Consider the following 20,258-nt stretch of genomic DNA (forward strand, 5'->3'; position numbering starts at 1 on the left):
TTCAGAAGTCACCTGTTGTTTCATACGCAACAACATCGCACATTCTACGATTGTTACAATGTAATTGCATAAATCGCGTATGGTCAATCGCAGGAATCCTCTTGCCACATCGCATCTTCTCGGTCAATGTACAGTATCCTTCTCGACATTCTCCCGAGCGTTTTCTATGCCAGTGTCATAATATAACTTTTCTCATTGCTCCTTCGTATCTATTTTTAGTCTTTCTCTTTGTTTCTGCATTTTCTATTTCTTTTCATCTCTTCTTTATTTTTGGCTTTTCTGCCCCGTATGTCGATCTGTTATATCAAACATAAACAAATAAATATTTCTCTCGTGTGCCTTTTCGCGTATATAGTTGGGCTTGCGTAAAATTATTGGCAAAAAAAGTTTGCCCGGAATCGCGAGTGGAAAAAGCGTCAAGAAGCGTCGCGCTAGACGATACGAAACGAACGAGCGTGATTTTCAAAGTCAACGACATGCGAAGATGTTAAATAACGTTTCATTTTGACGGCTATTTATTAGCGGGCAATAGAATTGTTATACCGATGTCGAGGGATGCCAAGGAAACGGTTGGTTGCATCACGTCCGGATAATGCTCCTGCTACTCTCCACAGGATCGTCAAATTTCCGCCAAGACTTGGCCCACATGCCAGAAGGCGCCGCCGTTACTCGCTATTGCGATTTCTTGCCATAGAAGATGGAATTTCGGTGTCTGAATTGTACGCTTTCCATCTATGCAGCGAATTCCTCTCACACAGTGCGCATTAATCAACACTTTTGCGATCGCGTCTTTCAAGTACGATGGAGTTCCGGTGTTCCATTTACTTCAACGAAATTTTAGTCAATGGCCGATTAAATGAATTTCTCTGCCGCCGATGAAATCCGCATGTCCGAAGTGAATGGAAAATTCGAAGTATCGCGAAAAACTCGATCAACTCCTATTAGTAGCTTCTTCTTTAAAAAAAAAAAATTATTTCCTAAACGATCGTAGGATATTGCGAAATCGTAAAACGTCGCGTATAACAAATTTTAATAATCGCGTAACAATCTTTGATCTCTACAAGAACTTTCTATGAGATTTGACAATTATTTGATTTGATAACTTACCGCGATCACGTGTTCTCCTTTGCCAGCCTTAGCAATCAGGTCCCAGTCGATAGTGTCCACGTAACAAAGCGCGGGATTCTTCTCGAAACGAACGGAACCCCTCACGATGGTAGTTAGACTATGCAGCCCGATCTCCTGCAGGTTCATCATCTCGAACGCGACAAGGGCGTAATTTATAAACAGAGAATGGCCTCGAATCACGGTCAGGTTTGGGAACAGGCGACCGATACTTCGCAGCCCTTTTACCCTATAGCATGTACACAAAAGAATAGAGGTAAGAGAGAAGAAAAGACAGATGCGAATGTATTTTACATTTATTATATTCGTATTACGCGCCTCCTGTATATCTTCGCACATTTAAATTTCTCGTAAACGCATGAACATCCGCAATCTAGTTATCGTACACTGGAATTCATCGACCGTTCCTTTCTCTCTTCCCTACTCGCAAAAATATATTTCGCAGATATTCGAAGAAATATTATCCTTCGCGATATTAATACTATTATTCACAGGCGTTTTCTTCTTTAAGATTATAAATTTCTTCGAAACGTGAAATATTTTCCACAGTTATTTTGCTGCTTCGCGTCTACCTCGTTGCACGACCTTTGTCCCACTCTCGAACGTTTCATAGAAAGTATAAAAGTCTCGATACAAACTTATACCTGCCGATGTTCTGGCCGTTTACGGTACTTTTCGATGCTTGTGCAAAAAGTGGCCAGAAAGGGGCAACCAACGAGGAAGGAGGAAGCTGAAGAAGGAACCGGCGAGATAATAACAACGTACAACGAAGTTTAGTGGCCCTCGACGATAGAGGAAGTCGTAGAGACAGATAAACCGCGCCGGTTTTCTACTTTGCAGCGACGCGACGCTCCCGTTGGCTCTGTCACTTAATTCCTTTGTGTATTTGCCAATGACTCGTCGTTCGACCATCTCGTACGGTTCATGGAAAGTTTTTTCTTTTTTTTTTTGTCCCTTACGAGTGTAAAGAACAGAGTGAAAGAGCGTTACTTTTGTGGAAGGAAAAATTTTTGTGCGTTCGATTCGACTTAAAAGACGTTGAAGAGAGGCACGGTATGTCGTATTTTCCTCTGTCGTAGAAGCAAAGTTTTAAAATTCAATGCGAGGATCACGTGCAAGAAGGAACGTGATAAGCAATTTTTAGTCATTTCCATAGTAATCCGTTCTATGTTAATTGAAATTTGCATAGATCGTCTTTTTATTCCACCGTGAGATTAAATATGTACATAATTTTGCACCTTATCGAACATTTCAGAAACGATTGCAATTAATTCTACAAGACGTATCTTCGAATCGAATCTAACAAATTATTTCCTTTCCAACTATGTTAGCCTCCGAGCGATATTAAAAAGTAACAAACCGATAAAAATGAACATTTCATATCTTTTACCTCTGTTCTTGATAATACGTTATCGACCGATTCCATGTCAAACTATCTTTTTTGCTTGATTTTGCAATCAAATACGTCTTTTCCTCGCCGTCTCCAACATTTAGAAAACATTAATATCGCTAGTTCTATCTACATATTAGATTATTCCATCTTCCTCGAGTATTTCATATTAAAATACTTCTTTTTAGTCGATAAATGGCAGAAAGATCAGGAAATCGATAAAACTAAACCCGTCGTATCGATTCCTTTTAATCTACGATTTATTTTATTACTTGAATTTCAGAAACCACTCTTATCGTTTCGTAATACTTTTGCAGATGGAAAATCTCGTAGAAATGTCGTTTCTCACTCTGCATGACGTGCTCCCCAAAGAAAACGTGAATGAGCAAACTAATCTAAATTACTCGACTCGGTAATAACGACAGAGAATTTAAATCGTTCGACAAATTGAGGATGCGTAATACCCCAGCAGACAGTCGTTATATTTTTTCCACCTAACGTTTATTTGAAAGTGTACTACCAACGATTACCTATAGAGAAGCAGGTATCCGGTGATCTCTTTCAGTTCCGGGAAAGAGATATTGGCATACTCCGACGGCTCGGCGTTGTCGATCAGCAAAATTTGTACGAAGCCTTCGACTAGTCGGCATCCCTTCAGTCTTGAGAAATAACGCACGCTGTTTCTTATGTCTATGCTTTGGCACACTGCAACAGAAAAAGATGTACGTGATTCGATCAGATACGACGAAGAGAGAATTATCGTGGAAGGGTCGATCGAAATAGACATTACAGCTTCTTTGCATCGTAATAGGGAATTTTAGCTTGTACTGTGATCGCTGTTATCTTCGTTGTTTCTTGGAATTGCGTTCGTAGAGCGAAGCTTCAATCACACGTATCTAATCTACCGACTTTAAGAACGAAAGAGCAAAGTGGTTTTAGACGTTTCCGTCGAATTTCGGTTATTAACTTGGACAGTGTATTTCAATATATGACATTAATAACAAAATAAGATATCAGTTACAGAGTGGATATTTTTAGACAACATTTTGCATCTTTTAAACACTCGGCTCGTTTGCAGACTCGACGAGCGTATCTTCGGCGTATCCAAATCGACGATACAACGGCTGCGACAAAGTATATGCACGTGGTTGCGTTCGTACAGATTAATCAGATCCAAGGATATTAATAACTATAAAAATTTCATTTTATAAGAATGAAATGTAGCGCCTGATAAAAACTCGCGAATGTTTTTTCTAGCCACTGTACAGTTTTCTCTACATTCTGATGAAATTCGACGTGAATTCGCCAGCTGCGTAGAGAAATATTCCATTTCGTTTTCGAAGCGTCCACCGATTCTTCTTTGTTCCCTTGGATCAAGACAGAAAACACTAAGCCGACCGACGATCGAGGAAAGGGTGACGAAGAACACCGGCGACCCTGAGCCGTGGCAACTGCACCGATTACGATTCATTAAATCTCGACCAGAGAGGGAAACGAAACTCGCCTCCGGAGGCAAGGTCGAGCAACCTGACTAGATCGTTGATATCCGTTGCCTCCCCTTCTCTCAGTCTTTTTCTCTACGATCCGGCAAACCGGACCAACTTGAACGCCAAAGTTATTCAAATTATTCAGTGAATCACTCCAAGTATAGCTGGCGATAACAAACTGAAATCTTTCTTTTCGGTTTGCTTCAGCGTACCCGCTAATCTGCTCTTTCTTCGTGATATCGATCACAGTAATCGAAAATGCGATATCGATCGAAGCTTAGCTTACGAATGGTATCGGTGATCGATCGAAACGAGACTTGGTGATAAGGAGAGAAGATGGACTCGAAGTATGAAATCTTAGTTTCAACGATTCGTGCGTTTCAGAGGATACGGATTCTCGTACGATGGCGAGCATGGAAAAAAGAGGAAAAACACAAACAGAGAGGGAAAGGGAAGACAAGAAGAATGCAATTATTGGGAAATAATAAGTACGAACGAGAAGGAATAAATAGGTAATAAACGGCGGAATAAATGAACGCGTGATTGAAGTGTAACAGGAAGAATGTTTTTATAAAGGTGAAGTATCACGAGATAAAGAGGAGGGATAATCAAAGAATACGCCTTTATGCTATCGTAGTTACGTGCAAGTTTAGTTTTATAATAGTTTTGTTTCGTGTTCGCAAACTATGTAAAACCAGGTTCAATCTCAATCCAGTTTCACGATAAAATAAATAATTACGATACAAATATTACAATATCCAGCATTTATTATAAATAGGGAATTTATACCAAATTCAACTTTATTTTCTAATTATTACTCGACGGTTTAAAAGCCACTCTATACGTATTTATAGCGCTTTAAAGAGCAGATAACGTACCTTTAAATATTCTATTATAAGACAAATAGAATTTGTTAATCGTCTGTTTATTCTCTACGCCTTCGCGGTGAACGTGAGTGAACTTTCGTAGAAGGTGGACCGAGTCCCTAAAAAGGAGTCGAACAAGCGTTTTTGGGGCATTTTTGCTCCAACATTCGGATGTTTGATTTCCGATTCGGTAAGCAGTCGCTAAGCGGAGAACGAACGCTCGTTCGTACTTTCATTTTACCAAATTATACTAAAACGGAGAAAGAGTGAGCATTCGTATGCTCGATCTAGATACGCACCATAAGAATGTTCTGAATCGAGCTAATGGAATAACAAGGAGTCAATACTGGGTCGCGTGGCAAAGTAGCGTGTCGGTTCACGTGTATGCAGACGTGTGGCCACGACGCGACATGACGCTACGCGACGCGACGCAACGCGACGCGACGCTACGTATCGTTGCTGGAAGAACCGTGACGAAGCGTCGACTCGTCGCGGTCAACTGTAACGGGTTGCGCTAAAAATACTCGCGACGGCTGACATTGGGATAAACATGAGAGCGCGCGCGAGTTGATCTAGGCACGCGGCCGCTGTGTCGCTTCGCCTCGCCTGATTTCATCGCCACAACACCGCCATCAACGATACAACCTATATCTAAATCTTCGATTTTTAACACATCGTCGATCGGCTACTACTATGCAAAAAATGTATATTTCATTTTGCGACCTACCGCCGGCCTAGCTTACGCGAAATTTATATTTTATTTTGAGACGCACTACCGACTATTTTATGCAAAATTTTATTTCATTTTCAGATATATCAGTGGCTATTTTATGCAAAAATTTGATTTTATTCTGCAGCGTAACACCGGCTGTAGATTATGCAAAAATTGTATTTTATTTCGTGGCGTACCACCGGCGAATTTATGCAAAAATTTCATTTTATTTTGCGGCGTACCACCGACTAATTTATACAAAGGTTTCTTTATTTTAAGTCGCACCGCCGGCTATTTTGTGCAAAAAATTAATGCGTGCCACCTGCGACAACGTTTGTGCGTGAATTCGCCAGCTTACTCGTCATATATCAACAATGCGTTAATCTATGGCTCGTTCCTTCTTAAGTTCTTTGGTATTCTTAGTCGTCTACGGGGTCACTGAATCTTTCTGGCAAAGCGTTCCATTGTTAGAGCGGAGTTACGATAACTGTAAGTGCAAAAAGTAGAATCAAGGTCGTAAAAAGCTTGGTCCTTCCTTATTGTGATATATATTATATTATATTGAGAAACAACTGTTACAGCTAAAAAATTAAAATGTTCAATTATCCAAAGATGAAAAGAAAATCAATTTATATCTTTCCGCGGTCGCTGTCTTGCTTTATAACTGGCTACTATTACAGTGTACAGGGATCTTGCAACGTAAAGGTTAAGCAAGTATGCCTCATTTAAACAGACAGCACTGTACTTTCTTAATCCGTTGAACGCCAACGTTGGGTTAATTGCAACATTCCATTTGTAATTTCTTTTCAATCAACTCACATTATTGGATTCTATCGAATTCACATTCTGATTACGAGAAGAAAATCCACGTATTTGTGCAAAATTTTGTTCGTTATTTATTATACCTCTCTATATATACAGGGTGGTTGGTAACTGGTGGTACAAGCGAAAAGGGGGTGATTCTACGCGAAAAAAGAAGTCGAAAATATAGAATAAAAATTTTTTTTTCTTTTTTTTAATTTTTCCAGCGAGACAACGATCTACAGTGAGATCCGTTATAACGTACCGCACGCGTACCGAGCGAAAGTTCAAAGTCGATTTTCTCGAAAACAAAGCCTCAAACGAAAAATTTTTACTCCATATTTTCGACTTCTTTTTTCGCGTAGAATCACCCCCTTTCCGCTTGTACCACCAGTTACCAACCACCCTGTATATATTTATTTCCATCTACAATTTTGTACAGTTTGAAATTGAAGAATTTTATAGCATTACGATAAACTCTTTCTTTTTACAAATTATAAAATTTCATTTCGTGCCTTCGATCTGTGGTATACTTCCCGTAATATTTATTCTAATTTTCCGTATCTACCGTGCTTTGCAAAACAACAACTCACTTTATTTATATTTGAGCGATAGCGTTCTATTTACACAACTTAGTTCGAGCTGAACGATAGCCCGAACAATCCAGCGCTCGCTCGTTCGATAGCATTCGAAACGCTTTGATCTGTTTGCCCAAAGAGAATAGCGGATCGTTCGAGTCTCGTGAGATTGGCTGATCTCCGCCGGGTCAAACAACGATGCCTTCCTACCTTTGGAATCTCAGTCGTTTCTTCCGTATCGCGTCACGTTGTCCGATTTTCGAGTTACACCGCGCTCGGGAATCATCGTTACGTTCGAAACATTCGAGACTCTTGAGACACGACAGACAAGCGCACTGGGAGCATCGGTTCGAAGCGGCAGTTTTTCTCGAACGAATCGTCGACGAAAATCGAATCGGACGTGCCTCGATGTCACCGATGCCCACGCACACGCCCACCGGGCCTATTCGTCACCAGGCGATTATTTGTAGCATAAGTCACTGATTGGAGATTTACGGCATTATACGTGTTATATGTACACCACAAGTATTTTTGATTTTTTAATAATACAACCGCTGTAAATACACGTCTTCCCACTGCTTCGACAATTTTTAGTTGCTGTTAACCCCTTAACCTACGATTTACGTTCGAGAATTTTGGGCCGAAAACGCAAACAAGCTATTTGTACATTATATTATATATTATATTTGGCCCGATCATCGTACTACGGGCTATGCCCGTAATATTTACGTTTGGCCCGATCACCGTACTACGGGCTATGCCCGTAGTTGTAGGATAAGGGGTTAATTGCCGGTTATAAATTGCTGTGCTATAATTTCACAATTCTAGAAATTAAAACGGAGAAATAGGATAGTCGAATGATGTAGGAAGGCTTTTGAAAGGATATCGATGGCTATCGATGCGGGCTTCAACGTTTAAGAGATACCAAATAAACCAAACGTCGACCTTCGTTTTTTCGAGATAGCCGCCAGCGAGTAAACATATTCGGCTACCGTGGTTGATCGAATGTCCGTAATGAATCAGCTCTGAATCCGCGTGGCACGCGCCAACCAGCATATCGTCCAACGACGAGTCGACCGATTGATAACGGAGCAAGCGCCAGTTTTCTGGCTCCCAACTATCAACACGCTTCTCTTCTATCAAATGTCCTCTGTGCGGTTCTACAATAGTTCGGACGTACGTCCGGACTTTGATCTTTACATTTCACTCTTGCTCTCGTTTCAACCAACCAACAATATTTTTAATCTCTAAGAATAATATTTGACGTAGGATTGAAATCATGCACTCCGACGCTTTTATCGTACGTTTTCTCAAACTTGGGATATTTTTTAACGCGCAAGGAATAGCTACATTCGGGTCGAAAATGACGGAAGGAACGCAGCAGAGGTTAACAACTGGACCGCGTTTAACGCTTTGCCGACAGTGTAAATTTCTCAGTAACTTTAACCAGTAACCGGAGAGCTTTTTGCCAACATGTTTCAAGTTCAAGACACTAAGGTGACGTCACCGGACATTAACATTTCATTTGCACTTGACACCACGTTGATCTCACCGACCGTGAAAGCGTCAAGCCAATGAAAATATGAAAAGAATCCGCGCAATGTACAAAGATATACAAAATATCGACAATGCGAATTTTAAGCGGTTATACCTTTGCGATTTTCACAAATTACGTGTTATAAGAGCGTGATCGTACGATTTTTGGCATGTACGTACATACAATTTTCGATGAACAGAGGAACAACGCGGAGGCGTTTAACGACGCCGATCGAGCCGATCGGTGCTCGTGTGGCTGAGGAATTAGCGACTCGCGCGAACTACGCGTAACGCGATTCCTTGGTTGGCGAACAGCTGAAATCTTTAATCGTGGGTAACCTAAGCTATTACCGGCGAACTCGAGCCAACGCGCTTCCTTCGCGCGATTTTTCCTTTCGTCGTTTTCTCGCGTTCACGGTGTCGCGTTTCGCGAGGAATCGAATTCTGGCCGCGTCCAACGAAAAGTCACCGAGTTATCGCGAATCGACCAGGTAAACGCGTTTGCACGCTACTTCGATCGCTCTCGAAGGAGAAAAGGCGAGGGTTGGGAAAAATTTCAGAGACGTGCGACGATGGTTTGAAACGTTAAAGTTGCAATTGAAAATTTTAGTTTGGAGTTTAGTCTCGAGAATTGAACCACCACAGCTTGTTATCGATCGGAAGCATTATTTTATTTACTATACAAAGTATTGTGCGTCCTTATTTATTATATTAACGTAATATTTTTAATTATAAACGAATATCTGTTTGATCTTACAAATCACAGTCGGATTCTGAGCAGACATCCTGGAACTATTCATTTAGTTTACCTTAAATGGTTTCGACAAGATTCACGTAGACTAGGTTTCAAAGGTCGAGGGCAACTCGATTAATTAAACGATTAAATTATTGCAATTTACTACTGTAACTCTAGCAAGTGGTTTCGACTTCTCCCTCCGGCCATACAACACTCAAGTTTACGTTAAATATACAATGACGCTAATATGATCGATCACACGTATTCTATACGATCTATGTTAGTTCGTGTCGACATTTCGTATCGTAGTTTACGTTAACTATATACTGTAGGATCGATGATATGAATCAATTATCAAAATTATGAATATTTATGAATGTCGATATGTCAACGCTATATAAAAAGGTAAAATCGATAACTTCCTACGATAAATATTCCTGTCGACTGTATCGAACCAACTCGCAAGACTTTGACCTCGCCAAACATGTCAAAACACAAGAATTTTACGCTTACATGGCTCGAGTTGTAACTACTGTTCGAGACTTCCGGATATAGTATACCAGTGTGTCACCTGATCTTTAAAGAAGCTAGCAGCTATGCTGAAACGACGCGAAACGTCGGTATAATGCAATACTTGTGGACACGGCTTAAAAGCCGCGGCAAGTCTCGAAATAGTAAATCGTTAAAACGCGTTTGAAATATCGACGCTCCGTCTGATCGGAGATAAGCTCGATGGAAAGATTTGGCGCGTGACTCGGCAAATTTAGCAACGATTTCTACAATTTTAGCTCTAAGCTTATCGATCGCTGAGAATAATGTGAATTTTGTAAATTATAAACAGAAAAAATAGTTACAGCGCACCTATAAATAAACGGAGACACGTATAAATGGAGACAAAGCAAGGAAGATAAATATAACTGTAACGTAAGACCGATGTGAATCCCAGAGGATGGAAAGCTGCTTTTCTCAGGGCGTTACTTTCCGATCTGGAACATCAGCTTTTCCTTCCAAACGATTGCCGTTCAGAACCACTCGAAATGCATATCTTATCGCCGCGTCTACGTCCAGTCGATATCGATTGTACATCGTGAAATCGCGTCGGTGAAGACGTTTGCATGGATTCGAATTTGACTCCAACTAAACTATCCAGAAATTTCAACGACCTTAGGTTTGATTAAACAGTGTGATACCGATTTCCGTCGTTTCGTGGTCACGTGATCGATAGCACTATGTATACATTTGGTGGAAACGATATGACACGGTCATAAGTCAAAGCTACAAGAATGGATTTCATTGATGCAGCCGGAATCGTTCGCGTTTTAAAGACGTTATCGAGGTCACCAGTTGGAAAACAGGACAAGTCCACTTTCTGACGGTACGTAAGTTACGTAAGAATAAGAGATTATTCGTGTAATAATCTTTATCCGAATAAAAATCTGTCGAATAACGTATTCGTATAAGAATTTATTCGGTCACTTATCTTTCGGATCAATTAGATTTTTATTCGAAGGAATTTGAATGCTGTTCGATCGCTATACCAACCGGTGCATATCATACAGCGTAGATTTTATTCGCCACTGATTTTATGATCGCGTTATATCGTTTCTATCGACGGTAAATGATTCGATTATCAAAGTACGATCGAGTATTTGCGTAAAAATGATACGCCGTGTAAGTTTTAACTCGTACAACGCAATCAAACTCACTTTAACAGAGTTGTTTCTCTGTATAAGGAGAATTTGTCACATAAGAATGTCGTTGATCTTTTTCGATAGACGATTTTTCTCGTAACCCGTCTTACACGTGGATAATTTGGGCCCTGGCCGAGTAAAAGGTTGCTTTCCAAGCAAATCGCGTATGTAAATCGTATCGGCGTTTTTTTGCGCGCGTATTGGCTGCGTTATCAGCATAACGAGACACGAACAACCGGTTATCACGACTATCACGGCGGGTTGGCCCAAGGCAATAATAGTGATAAGCCAAGTGAAATTGTCAGCAATGTCTCGATGCTTGCAACGCTATCAGATTCGAAGCAAAAAGAAACATCGTCTATTTTCTCAGTCTTCGTTTCTAAACACGGTAAAACTTGCTTATTTTCCCAGTCATCGCCTCCAAAATGTAGTAGAACTTCGTTTGAATGAAATTCCACTTTACCAAACTCCTGTTATCCGAACAACGAAGACTACGTATCTTTATTTTTAATTTCTTTGCCATAGAAGAGCAACTTTGCACAGCGACGAAACAATTTTACTTTCGCGTTTAAAACGAAACAATTATTGTAAGATATAAAGGATATTCTTATTTAATTTTAATGTCCACCTGTTCACGTTACACGATATTTTCTCGGTCCTTCGTTATATTAAAAAATAACGGCGCCTCGTAACGTACGACATGTTTCGTTCCACCGTGCAAAATTCACAGACTGACGTTTAAGATGTCAAAGCTTAGATGCTTTAAATAGCCCTACATTACTACAGTCTAAGAAAGCTCGTTGTACTCGTGCCCTATGAAACGACATCTATCATAGGCAGGAGATGCAAGAGCGCGATAAGTTCTCGGCTTGGCGACTGCTAAAGAAACATTATCGACCAGGCGATGCAACGATTCCTTGTGTTTAATAGGTTAACTCGTAGAATCGTGTAACGCGAACTCGTGGCCCGAAATCATGCTAATTTAATCGCAGTCGTGTAATGTGCTATAATGCGGGAAAAGGTATGCGGCGGCTCGCTAGAGCCGTAATCAACGCGGACGAAAATTTATGCAAAATCGCCGCGCGCCACCTCCGAAACCTGACGAAACACGCCGACTTGCGGTGTAACTGTAAAATGACCCAGTAAGAAGCTATAAGCTCTACTCGAGGTGCTTGCAGTCGTTCATTTTCCCAGCAATTCGGGGAGGAATTTGGAACCGCTGGAAAATTCCGCTTTGTACGTTAGAACGAACTTTCGCACGCACGTGTCAGCAAATAATAGCTAGAAGCCGGATATTTATGCAAATACATGCTTTTACGAACAAAGCTATAAAGATAGAATACACGTTGGGTCACGAAAGTTTTCAAACACTTAATAATAAAATTGTTTATGTTAAAATAAAATTTCACCAAACTCGGTGAAGTGTATTCTATGTTAGGAAGAGCAAACATTACATCATGCAGGAAATGGTACCTGCCATAAACAATGCGATACCGAACGAAGAATTTGAAGCAAGTTTCCGAACAATATGTAAGAAACGTAGTACTACGGCTCTTCCCGACTCCAATATTTTTTAGCCCGTGAGAAACATTGTTCTTTCGTTACTCGTTAATCGTTAATGGTAGAAATACATTATGGGAATTTTATTGATACACACATTTATTAATAATAAAAATACATTTTCTAAAATACGAGATTCTTTCGTTAATTATAAGTAGCGGAGATTCTAATTATTTTTGCTCGATGTATTTCAATATGATCGCTGGAGAAGAAGGCACTGAAAACGCCGTGTTCTCCGTGGTTCTTTTAAAATCTGCCATACGTATCTGCTATAATTCAAGTTCGAGGTATGAAATTAACCAACACACTCGCGACAATACTCCCATCCGGCACGCTCAAGAATTCTCAAACACTATGCGTATCGAGGCGTCGATCGACGCTGGTTTTGACAACGACCGCTGCCGCCGCCGCCGCCGCCGCCGCCGCCGCGAGGCGCCGTCTGTTATTAAGAGGAATAAAAATGATCGAGTATCGCGCGTCGGTTGCGATCCAACGCCAACCAATTGCAAGGGGGGTGTGGAAAAGCAGAGATAGGAGTGGACACACGGAAAAGTCGTTTGGCAATTAAAAAACCGTGAACGGCGATCGAAGGCAGTCGTGGCTTGACTGTACCGCCGTTCAGCGAGTCACGATCCTCCCTCGATAGCCTCGAGGAGGTCATCGATTCTGCGAAACCTAACGAGTTTCTTTCTACCGTGGCTGGCGTCCTGACCAACGGCTATAGAGAGGTTAATACTGTGCGAACGACGCTACGTGGATCACCGCGGGATTAAAACCAACCGATGCAAGCGCGCACCTTCCCACTCTTCGGTGCGTTTTCAATCCAGGAATTTGCATTCACACCCTCCGCGTAGCGCGGCTGTTGACTCTCGCAAACGAGACCTTTCGATTCATCGGTGAATCGGAATAGAATTATGATTTTCTAATTTCCGGTGCTAATTGTTCCTTCGTTTTGCTTCCTGAATTCGAGTAGGTATAGTATACGACTTTTGGTGAAAATTTTCGGTAAAAGTTGCTCTTCTCTTTTAAATATTTATATTAGGGTATATCGGCATCATCCCGATTAATCGGTACATTCGCTGCTTTTTCAATGGCCGTCGTAAGTTATATTTAAAGAAATCACCGCGACGTCGCGTGCATCGGCAGTGACATCGATACCACACAGTTGACAAACAAACCGAAGGAATTGATATTTCATTTTTGTTAATAAATTGCAATACCATATTATCCATTGTTGTCTTATAAATTATTTTCCTCGCTTACGCTTCATAGGTACAGAATTTTACTCCACTGTATTAATTTCATACTTTTCAGTAATAATTGTGTCTCTTTTCCTACGGATTATTTACGCGCTATTATAATATCATAATATTATAACTTTTGGCGACTATCGCTTCGTTTCCTTCGGAGCGTAGATCCAAGTGTATATTATAACGTTATAATGTATATTATAATCGATCTATCTATAACTGTTCATATTATAACGCGTATAATATGAACGTAGAAGATTCTTTTCTACGTGTTTAAATACTTTCACATTGCTTTGTACACGAGCAATGTGATTTTTCAAGCAAGTTCAGAATAATATCACAGAAGGGTAGAGTCCTTTCCGATCGGCCAAGGTAAACTAAATTCTACTGCGTTCCGAAAATTTCATGTCACATCTATCTTTCGAAAGCTTGCGTTTAAAATTAGCAAGTGCACCGTAGCATACGCGTATTCGTTTCGCGAGCAGAAGGGCTGCGAAGAAAAGCTCGATCGCGTTGACCTATGATACGATATTATTCAGAGTGGCGCGAAGTTAAAAATAAACGCCACGGTCCCGGGAGAAAGAAGCCCCCAACGGGGTCGTTCGAATCGTTGACGCGATCCACTGAAATAAAAGTAGCTAGTACGTTCCCCGTATCGGGCGTTGATCGCACCAGCTCCTGGAATCTATTAAAAGCGTCTCTTCCGTTTTCGATCAACCAACAAGCGTTAATCCCGTACACATCGATGGACGACTGCTTTTTGCTTGGCGTACACGTTTATAAATAAACCACCTGTACACGCTCGTTACGCCAAATATAGCAACGATGACGGTTCGAGTCGAATCGTTCGACTCTCGCACCACGAGATCCCTCCTTTCTGACTCTATGGCGTGGAAAATGGTCGCCACCTACGATTCGTGCGACACAGTCATAGACACACCTGGTGGTGCACACAGACATATATGAGTCTATACGAGTCGTTGTCCAAAGCTGTTACGTACAGTTGCTCGCATTGAATATCTGGCCACAGCATTATCTCTGTATGTGCCGTTTCGTTTAAGAGACGAAGGAACAGAAATCATTGGATCGCATAAGAAGGAGGTGATTTAAATATCGTGTTGCCTGCTCCGAGAAAACACGAACCATTTATCGCAGCTTGAAAATACGTAAACAATTTCTGTCTGTGAATAACGTCCGATCGTACCACAGATTTTTAACGAAACAGAGCTTTGTCTTCAGTTTTCTCCTTTGTTTCTTAAATTTCAAATTCATCTTCCTCTTCGCATCTTCTATTTTAATATCATGCTGCAATTAATACGAATAATTGTAGAAATATACTTCTAATTGTTTTATACATTTTTCCAGGCTATCCGTGTTATTTGCCTTCGTATCCGCTTAATATCCGCGGTTTAATCGTCAAACCTGTTATTATTGTACCAAAGTATCCGCTATTAATTACCGACTCTCAACCGATATATAAAGTTCCACTAATTGTACGAGATAACTTCGTAATATTCCTCGTTAATGAGAAGCGAATAAAAAGCTTATACGCAGAACGCGGTATATCGCCAACCTGCTGCTCAACAGAGTCAACAAAGTAACGTTCAAACTATAGTGCACGTGTTTTTTGTTGGTCGAATCCTTCGTAAGTTATTCACCTGATCGTGGACCAAGTGGCCTTGGTGCGGCACAACAAACTGGCAGGATGGGTCAGTGACGCGTGAAGTTGCTTCGACCGCATGGTGTGCGGTCCGATGAATGGAGAGAAGACGGGAAGACGGGAGAAAGGAGGGATTCTTCGTGGTGGTGCTCTCTTACCTAAGAAGTGCCGGTATTTATGTTCTCGTTAACCCTTCCGCTATGAACAGCCACTATCGAGGCCGCGTAGTTCGGTAAAACGTTTCTTCGCTCTGTTATGTTTCTTGTAAATAGAGTTTAACAAGAAATGTGCAGTTACCAGCAGTTTATCGTAAGAAAATGTTTTAATCGTTTAACAGTGTTTAACACGTTTTCGCCGACGCTTCTTTCAACAAGTTATATCCGCTGCACATGGTTATAGGTTGTAATACAGTGTGTTCTAGCTTCTTCTGATCGAACCTTTTCGGATATTTTCGTCGACATCGTTAAAATGTTATTACATAGTTTTATAACAGAAAATGGTTGGTTAGATATATATGTATATATATAGGTTGTACGAAGATTTATTATGGAGTTTCGAATGATTTACGTTTATTGCAAAGTTATAAAGGAATTATGAAATACGAAGAGAATCACAAGGATTTATTGTTAATATACTGCGAGACAAGAACAGGTTTGCAGTCAACGTAATTATTGGCTATTAATGTTTCATTTCAGAATGTACATACAACGTTCCTTTTGATTTTGTTTTATTTCTATGAAACAGTTACCGTCCGAGTCAATATATGCTCAATATGTGTGTCTTTTCTTTCAAGTTCTTCGTACGTACAAGTCTAGCGGAATCGAGCGTTATCGCAGGGACTATACATCGCCCTCTGCGTATTTTCTATTTTTATTAGATACAACTTTTTAATAAAACTTTAAACGATCTATGTCTATAAAAAATATATATATATATTTTTTTATTACCTACACTCTGAGCAAATTTGATCGGAAAAAATTGAAATACACCGTTAAAAAACGTATTTGTCGTGGCTTTGGTTGGTGATTCTACACTTTCGGATCGGTGGAAATCTGTTAAAAATGTGGACGGCAAAATTGATCTCGAGCATGACTTTCAAGGTTAAACCCTTTTTCTTCATTGCATCGTGTGGTATTTATCACGAGGAAGAAAAGTCCCAAAGGAATCATGAGACGCAAATATCCTGCTGGAAAAAATTCTTTACAGCTTCGTCGGTCCTCGAACCGATTTCATTTGTTATATCGCGATAATACAATATATAAAAAATAATATAAGTTAGGAAAAAGTATAAACGGTAATATAATATAATTATGTAACAATAAGCAATAAATTTTGTTTCGTAGTATATACATATCGACAATCGGCAAGATTCGACCAATGGAAGATCGCAGCGTGGAGGAAAAGTAAGTTCCAGGTCGTCGTGATTTCCAGAGGGTTCAACGATCCACAATTGCTACACCAAATTCCTCACTCGATGGGTCCTCGTGTCCATTGGCGTAAAGAAGAGTAAATTTGTGCCGGTATGCCTCTCAAGAAGATCTTTACGAGGTTCATCGCGCGCAAGAATTTCGTAGGATGACGAAAATTTTGTCCCTGGATGCTGGGAACATTAGAGCGCAATGCACGATATCTCGAAGATATCTCGTTTCTGGATGAGAGAATTTCTTTCAACAGCAACATTCTCGATCATTAGAACACAGGAGTTCGAGCGTATAGAAATTCTCACAGTATGACACAGAGATTCAGTCAGCGGCATTTGAACACGTCTGATTTATTCCATATCTGACTTTAACGTGTAATAAAGTCAGTTTGAAGATTAAAGTGACAGATATTACGTATACTTTCACAAAGTATGTAAATTCATTCGTAAGATAATGACACTTTCGTTATTTCGTGTTATTATATTTGACATTAAAATACGAATAAAACCAGTTTGAAAATAAATGAAACTTTAAGCAATTTTGTCCGAGAGAACGAAGAGATTCGCGACGCATGGTTTCTTTCGAGCTTTTGTTCCTCGCGATGAGTACCGTGCCATTCAACGGAAAAAACGTCAATTTTGCAGTCTACTTTTTTAACGGATCTCCACCGATCCGAAGGTGTACGATCACCTCCCAAAACCATGACTAACACTTTTTTGACATCCTGTATATATTTTAATAAAAGAATCGCAGCGTTATTCATTTAATCCTCTATATTCTATATCGTTATCGCGTAATATCAATTTTAAATATTATAATTATACCAATTTATCGTATTTTATTGTATTTTTCTATTGGGGAAAATATAGTTTCTCGCCTTTTCGTTGCAATTGATTGATTGATATCGATCTATCTGAAACGGTGACTTCGTGATCGATTGGCGACAATAAGCTCGCAAAAACGGTAGCGAGCACAATGGGCGATGACGACAACGCTAGGACGCATGTGCCTCGAATCACTATCCTTAACTAGCGCTGGCAACCTCTTCCGCGCGCGGCGTACACTCCAGATTTGGCACCGACAGATTACCATTTATTCAGGTCGATGCAATACTCTTTAGTCGGGCAGCACTTTCAAGATGCCGCAGAAATACGAAAACGCTCCAATGTCATTTTCTTACGACGGAATACGAAACTCGACAGAAAGTCGTGCACAATGGGAGAAATTATTTCCACCTATTGTGCACAAATAATATAATAGAAAGTTGAAAAAAGAAAAGACTAAAACTTTCCGTACACCTGATAAACGAAACGTGTACACGCGTGATAACTGTACTCTCTAAAGCAACTACAACAAGTGGATTACGTTTCTACAGAGTTTTCTGATTACGTACGTATAAATTATCTGCCGCAAAATGCATTTCAAAGAAACAAACTGTTTAAGGGTTGATACCGGTATCATCGTTACCATGGAATATTGAATGGAATATCTCGCCATTCAACCTGTTAACGACGTTACCCGGACGAAAGTATGCGTTTATCGTTGAAGCTGAAGCTGACGCACAGCGGTGTACAAGATTTTTTGGCGAGGTCCGGCGTGGCGAAAGGGTTAACATAAGAAGCGAATCGAGTCGGCCGGTTCTATTAACGGAGTTGTTAGCAGGTGTGAGCCGAGTCGAGACACGTAGCGGCAACACCATGGTTGGCCGGAGATCGACGAACCCACCTGTCACGCGGGTACAACAAAATTGCAACGATCCATCGGGATTAACGTCGGCTGTGCAACCGGCTGACAGGTTGGAGGGGATCGCGTGGTTACTTGAAAAAATTTCAACGGACACCGCATTCCAGACGTTCTCTTCAAGGTTATTAGCCATTCACCTAAAGGCCGAAGTACTCGGATGCCCTGCACCGATGAAACTCCCTTCATCTCCGCGTATTTTCCTACTGTTTCCAACGATATCGGTCGTCATTCGACAATTCATTTCTTTGAGAAACTAAGGCAGCAACTTCGGTTCGGGGTGTTAAAGTTGAACTGTCGCGAGTTACGGGCACGGAAAAGGATTTTTATAAATATATATAATATATATATATATCCGTAGAACTTCGTTTTCTTTTCGAAACGCGGTTTCTCTCCATTCGCATTACGTGTTTCTCTTGGTAAAGAATATGAGATAAATAGTAGGCGATTTCGACGTTTGCCACGGTTCTAGGATTAATATAAATAAATCGCGGTAAACGTAAATAAGAAAAGCGAAGTTTACTTTGTGGCAAATGTACAAAAGACGTACAAACGAAACTTCTATGTTACATTGAAAACATTGAAAAACGATAATCGTAAATATAGTTTGGATGGAAATTCTACCGTAACATTAGAAGCGTACGAACGAAGGGTTAATTTTGATTTTTAATGGCACGTAGCATGAATGCGCAGTAGACAACTCATCGTTGTCGTTCTGGTGCGATCTTATCGAACAGTTGCGAACAGGTCGAAACAGCTTTCGTATGATTCCCGCGTTATACCACTCGATACAGGCAACAACCTTCGGAAATATCGAACGTTGCAACATTTAAGATTCCTAAACGCGGCGACGTTTGGAATCTTCTCACGATCCAGGCCTTGGAGAGGTTAAATTATTGTCAAACCGGTACCACGAGACAGCGAGCCACCATCAGACGCAGCGGGGTCCGCGATGGAAAATTCCTAGGACGAAAATGGCGGGTGACGATGGCGAATGGTTCGAAAGAGGGATCGTAAATAACGGTTGTAACCGAGATGGAAGAAAGTTATAGTATAAGAATCGGTATCTTGGTTCGAATGATTTTGGTCGGGGATAACTGTAATGAATAATTAGCCAATTTTTATTACAAATTTACGTTGAACCTTCTTGTTTATCGTTAACGACATATTATCGACGACAGAAGTTATTTTTTATCACGAATGTCCATTATCTAGGATGGAATATTTGTCTGATCATCGATAAGCAAACGAATTTTACCGTTTATAATGATTATCTCTGGATAATTTAATCTTTCAACAAATGTGTTCTTCACGATTTAACGATCATCGTCTATCATTTAAACAAAGACGAACTTCTCTTCGAGCGGTTAAATAACCGTCTAACCGACTTTTTCGTAAGCATAAATAAAAAGTACATATATAGTTGTTACTTTTGTTGCCTGGTTCGAAGATATTGAAACGCGTGGATCTTCTGAGGACGCATTGTTGCGGTGGTATCGTGCACGCTCGACGATTCACTGGAAACGATTGCCAACGGCACAAGTAATATTATAACAACAACCGAAAGATTGTGCATAACCACATCATATATTCTCACCGGCAACATCGTTCCGACTAATTGCCACTTTGTGCATACCAACAGAACCGGTTACGATCGATGATTCGGGCGGCGCATTCGGTTCGGATAATGGTTCCGCTTCGTCGC

The 20,258-nt window shown here is 40.5% G+C and overlaps 1 protein-coding gene across 5 annotated transcripts in view; it reads right to left on the minus strand.

Annotated features, from left to right (window-relative positions):
• Positions 1-20,258, minus strand: part of LOC126868181 (insulin-like peptide receptor) — a 115,679-nt gene that overhangs the window by 25,524 nt on the left and 69,897 nt on the right. For 4 of the 5 annotated variants that reach the window (XR_007690542.1, XM_050623386.1, XM_050623387.1 and 1 more), the window contains 2 exons: positions 3,046-3,220; positions 1,108-1,354 (listed from right to left, as the gene is read on the minus strand). Coding sequence is in view for 4 of the 5 variants with exons in the window: in XM_050623386.1 (XP_050479343.1) it covers positions 1,108-1,354; positions 3,046-3,220 (422 nt within the window). In the remaining variant the exon portion in view is untranslated. Of the gene's footprint in view, positions 1-1,107; positions 1,355-3,045; positions 3,221-5,167; positions 5,377-20,258 lie in introns of those variants that run through there. The other variant, XM_050623389.1, reaches the window with a different exon arrangement.

The sequence above is a fragment of the Bombus huntii genome, chromosome 8 (genome assembly GCF_024542735.1).
Source record: "Bombus huntii isolate Logan2020A chromosome 8, iyBomHunt1.1, whole genome shotgun sequence".
Lineage (NCBI taxonomy): Eukaryota > Metazoa > Arthropoda > Insecta > Hymenoptera > Apidae > Bombus > Bombus huntii.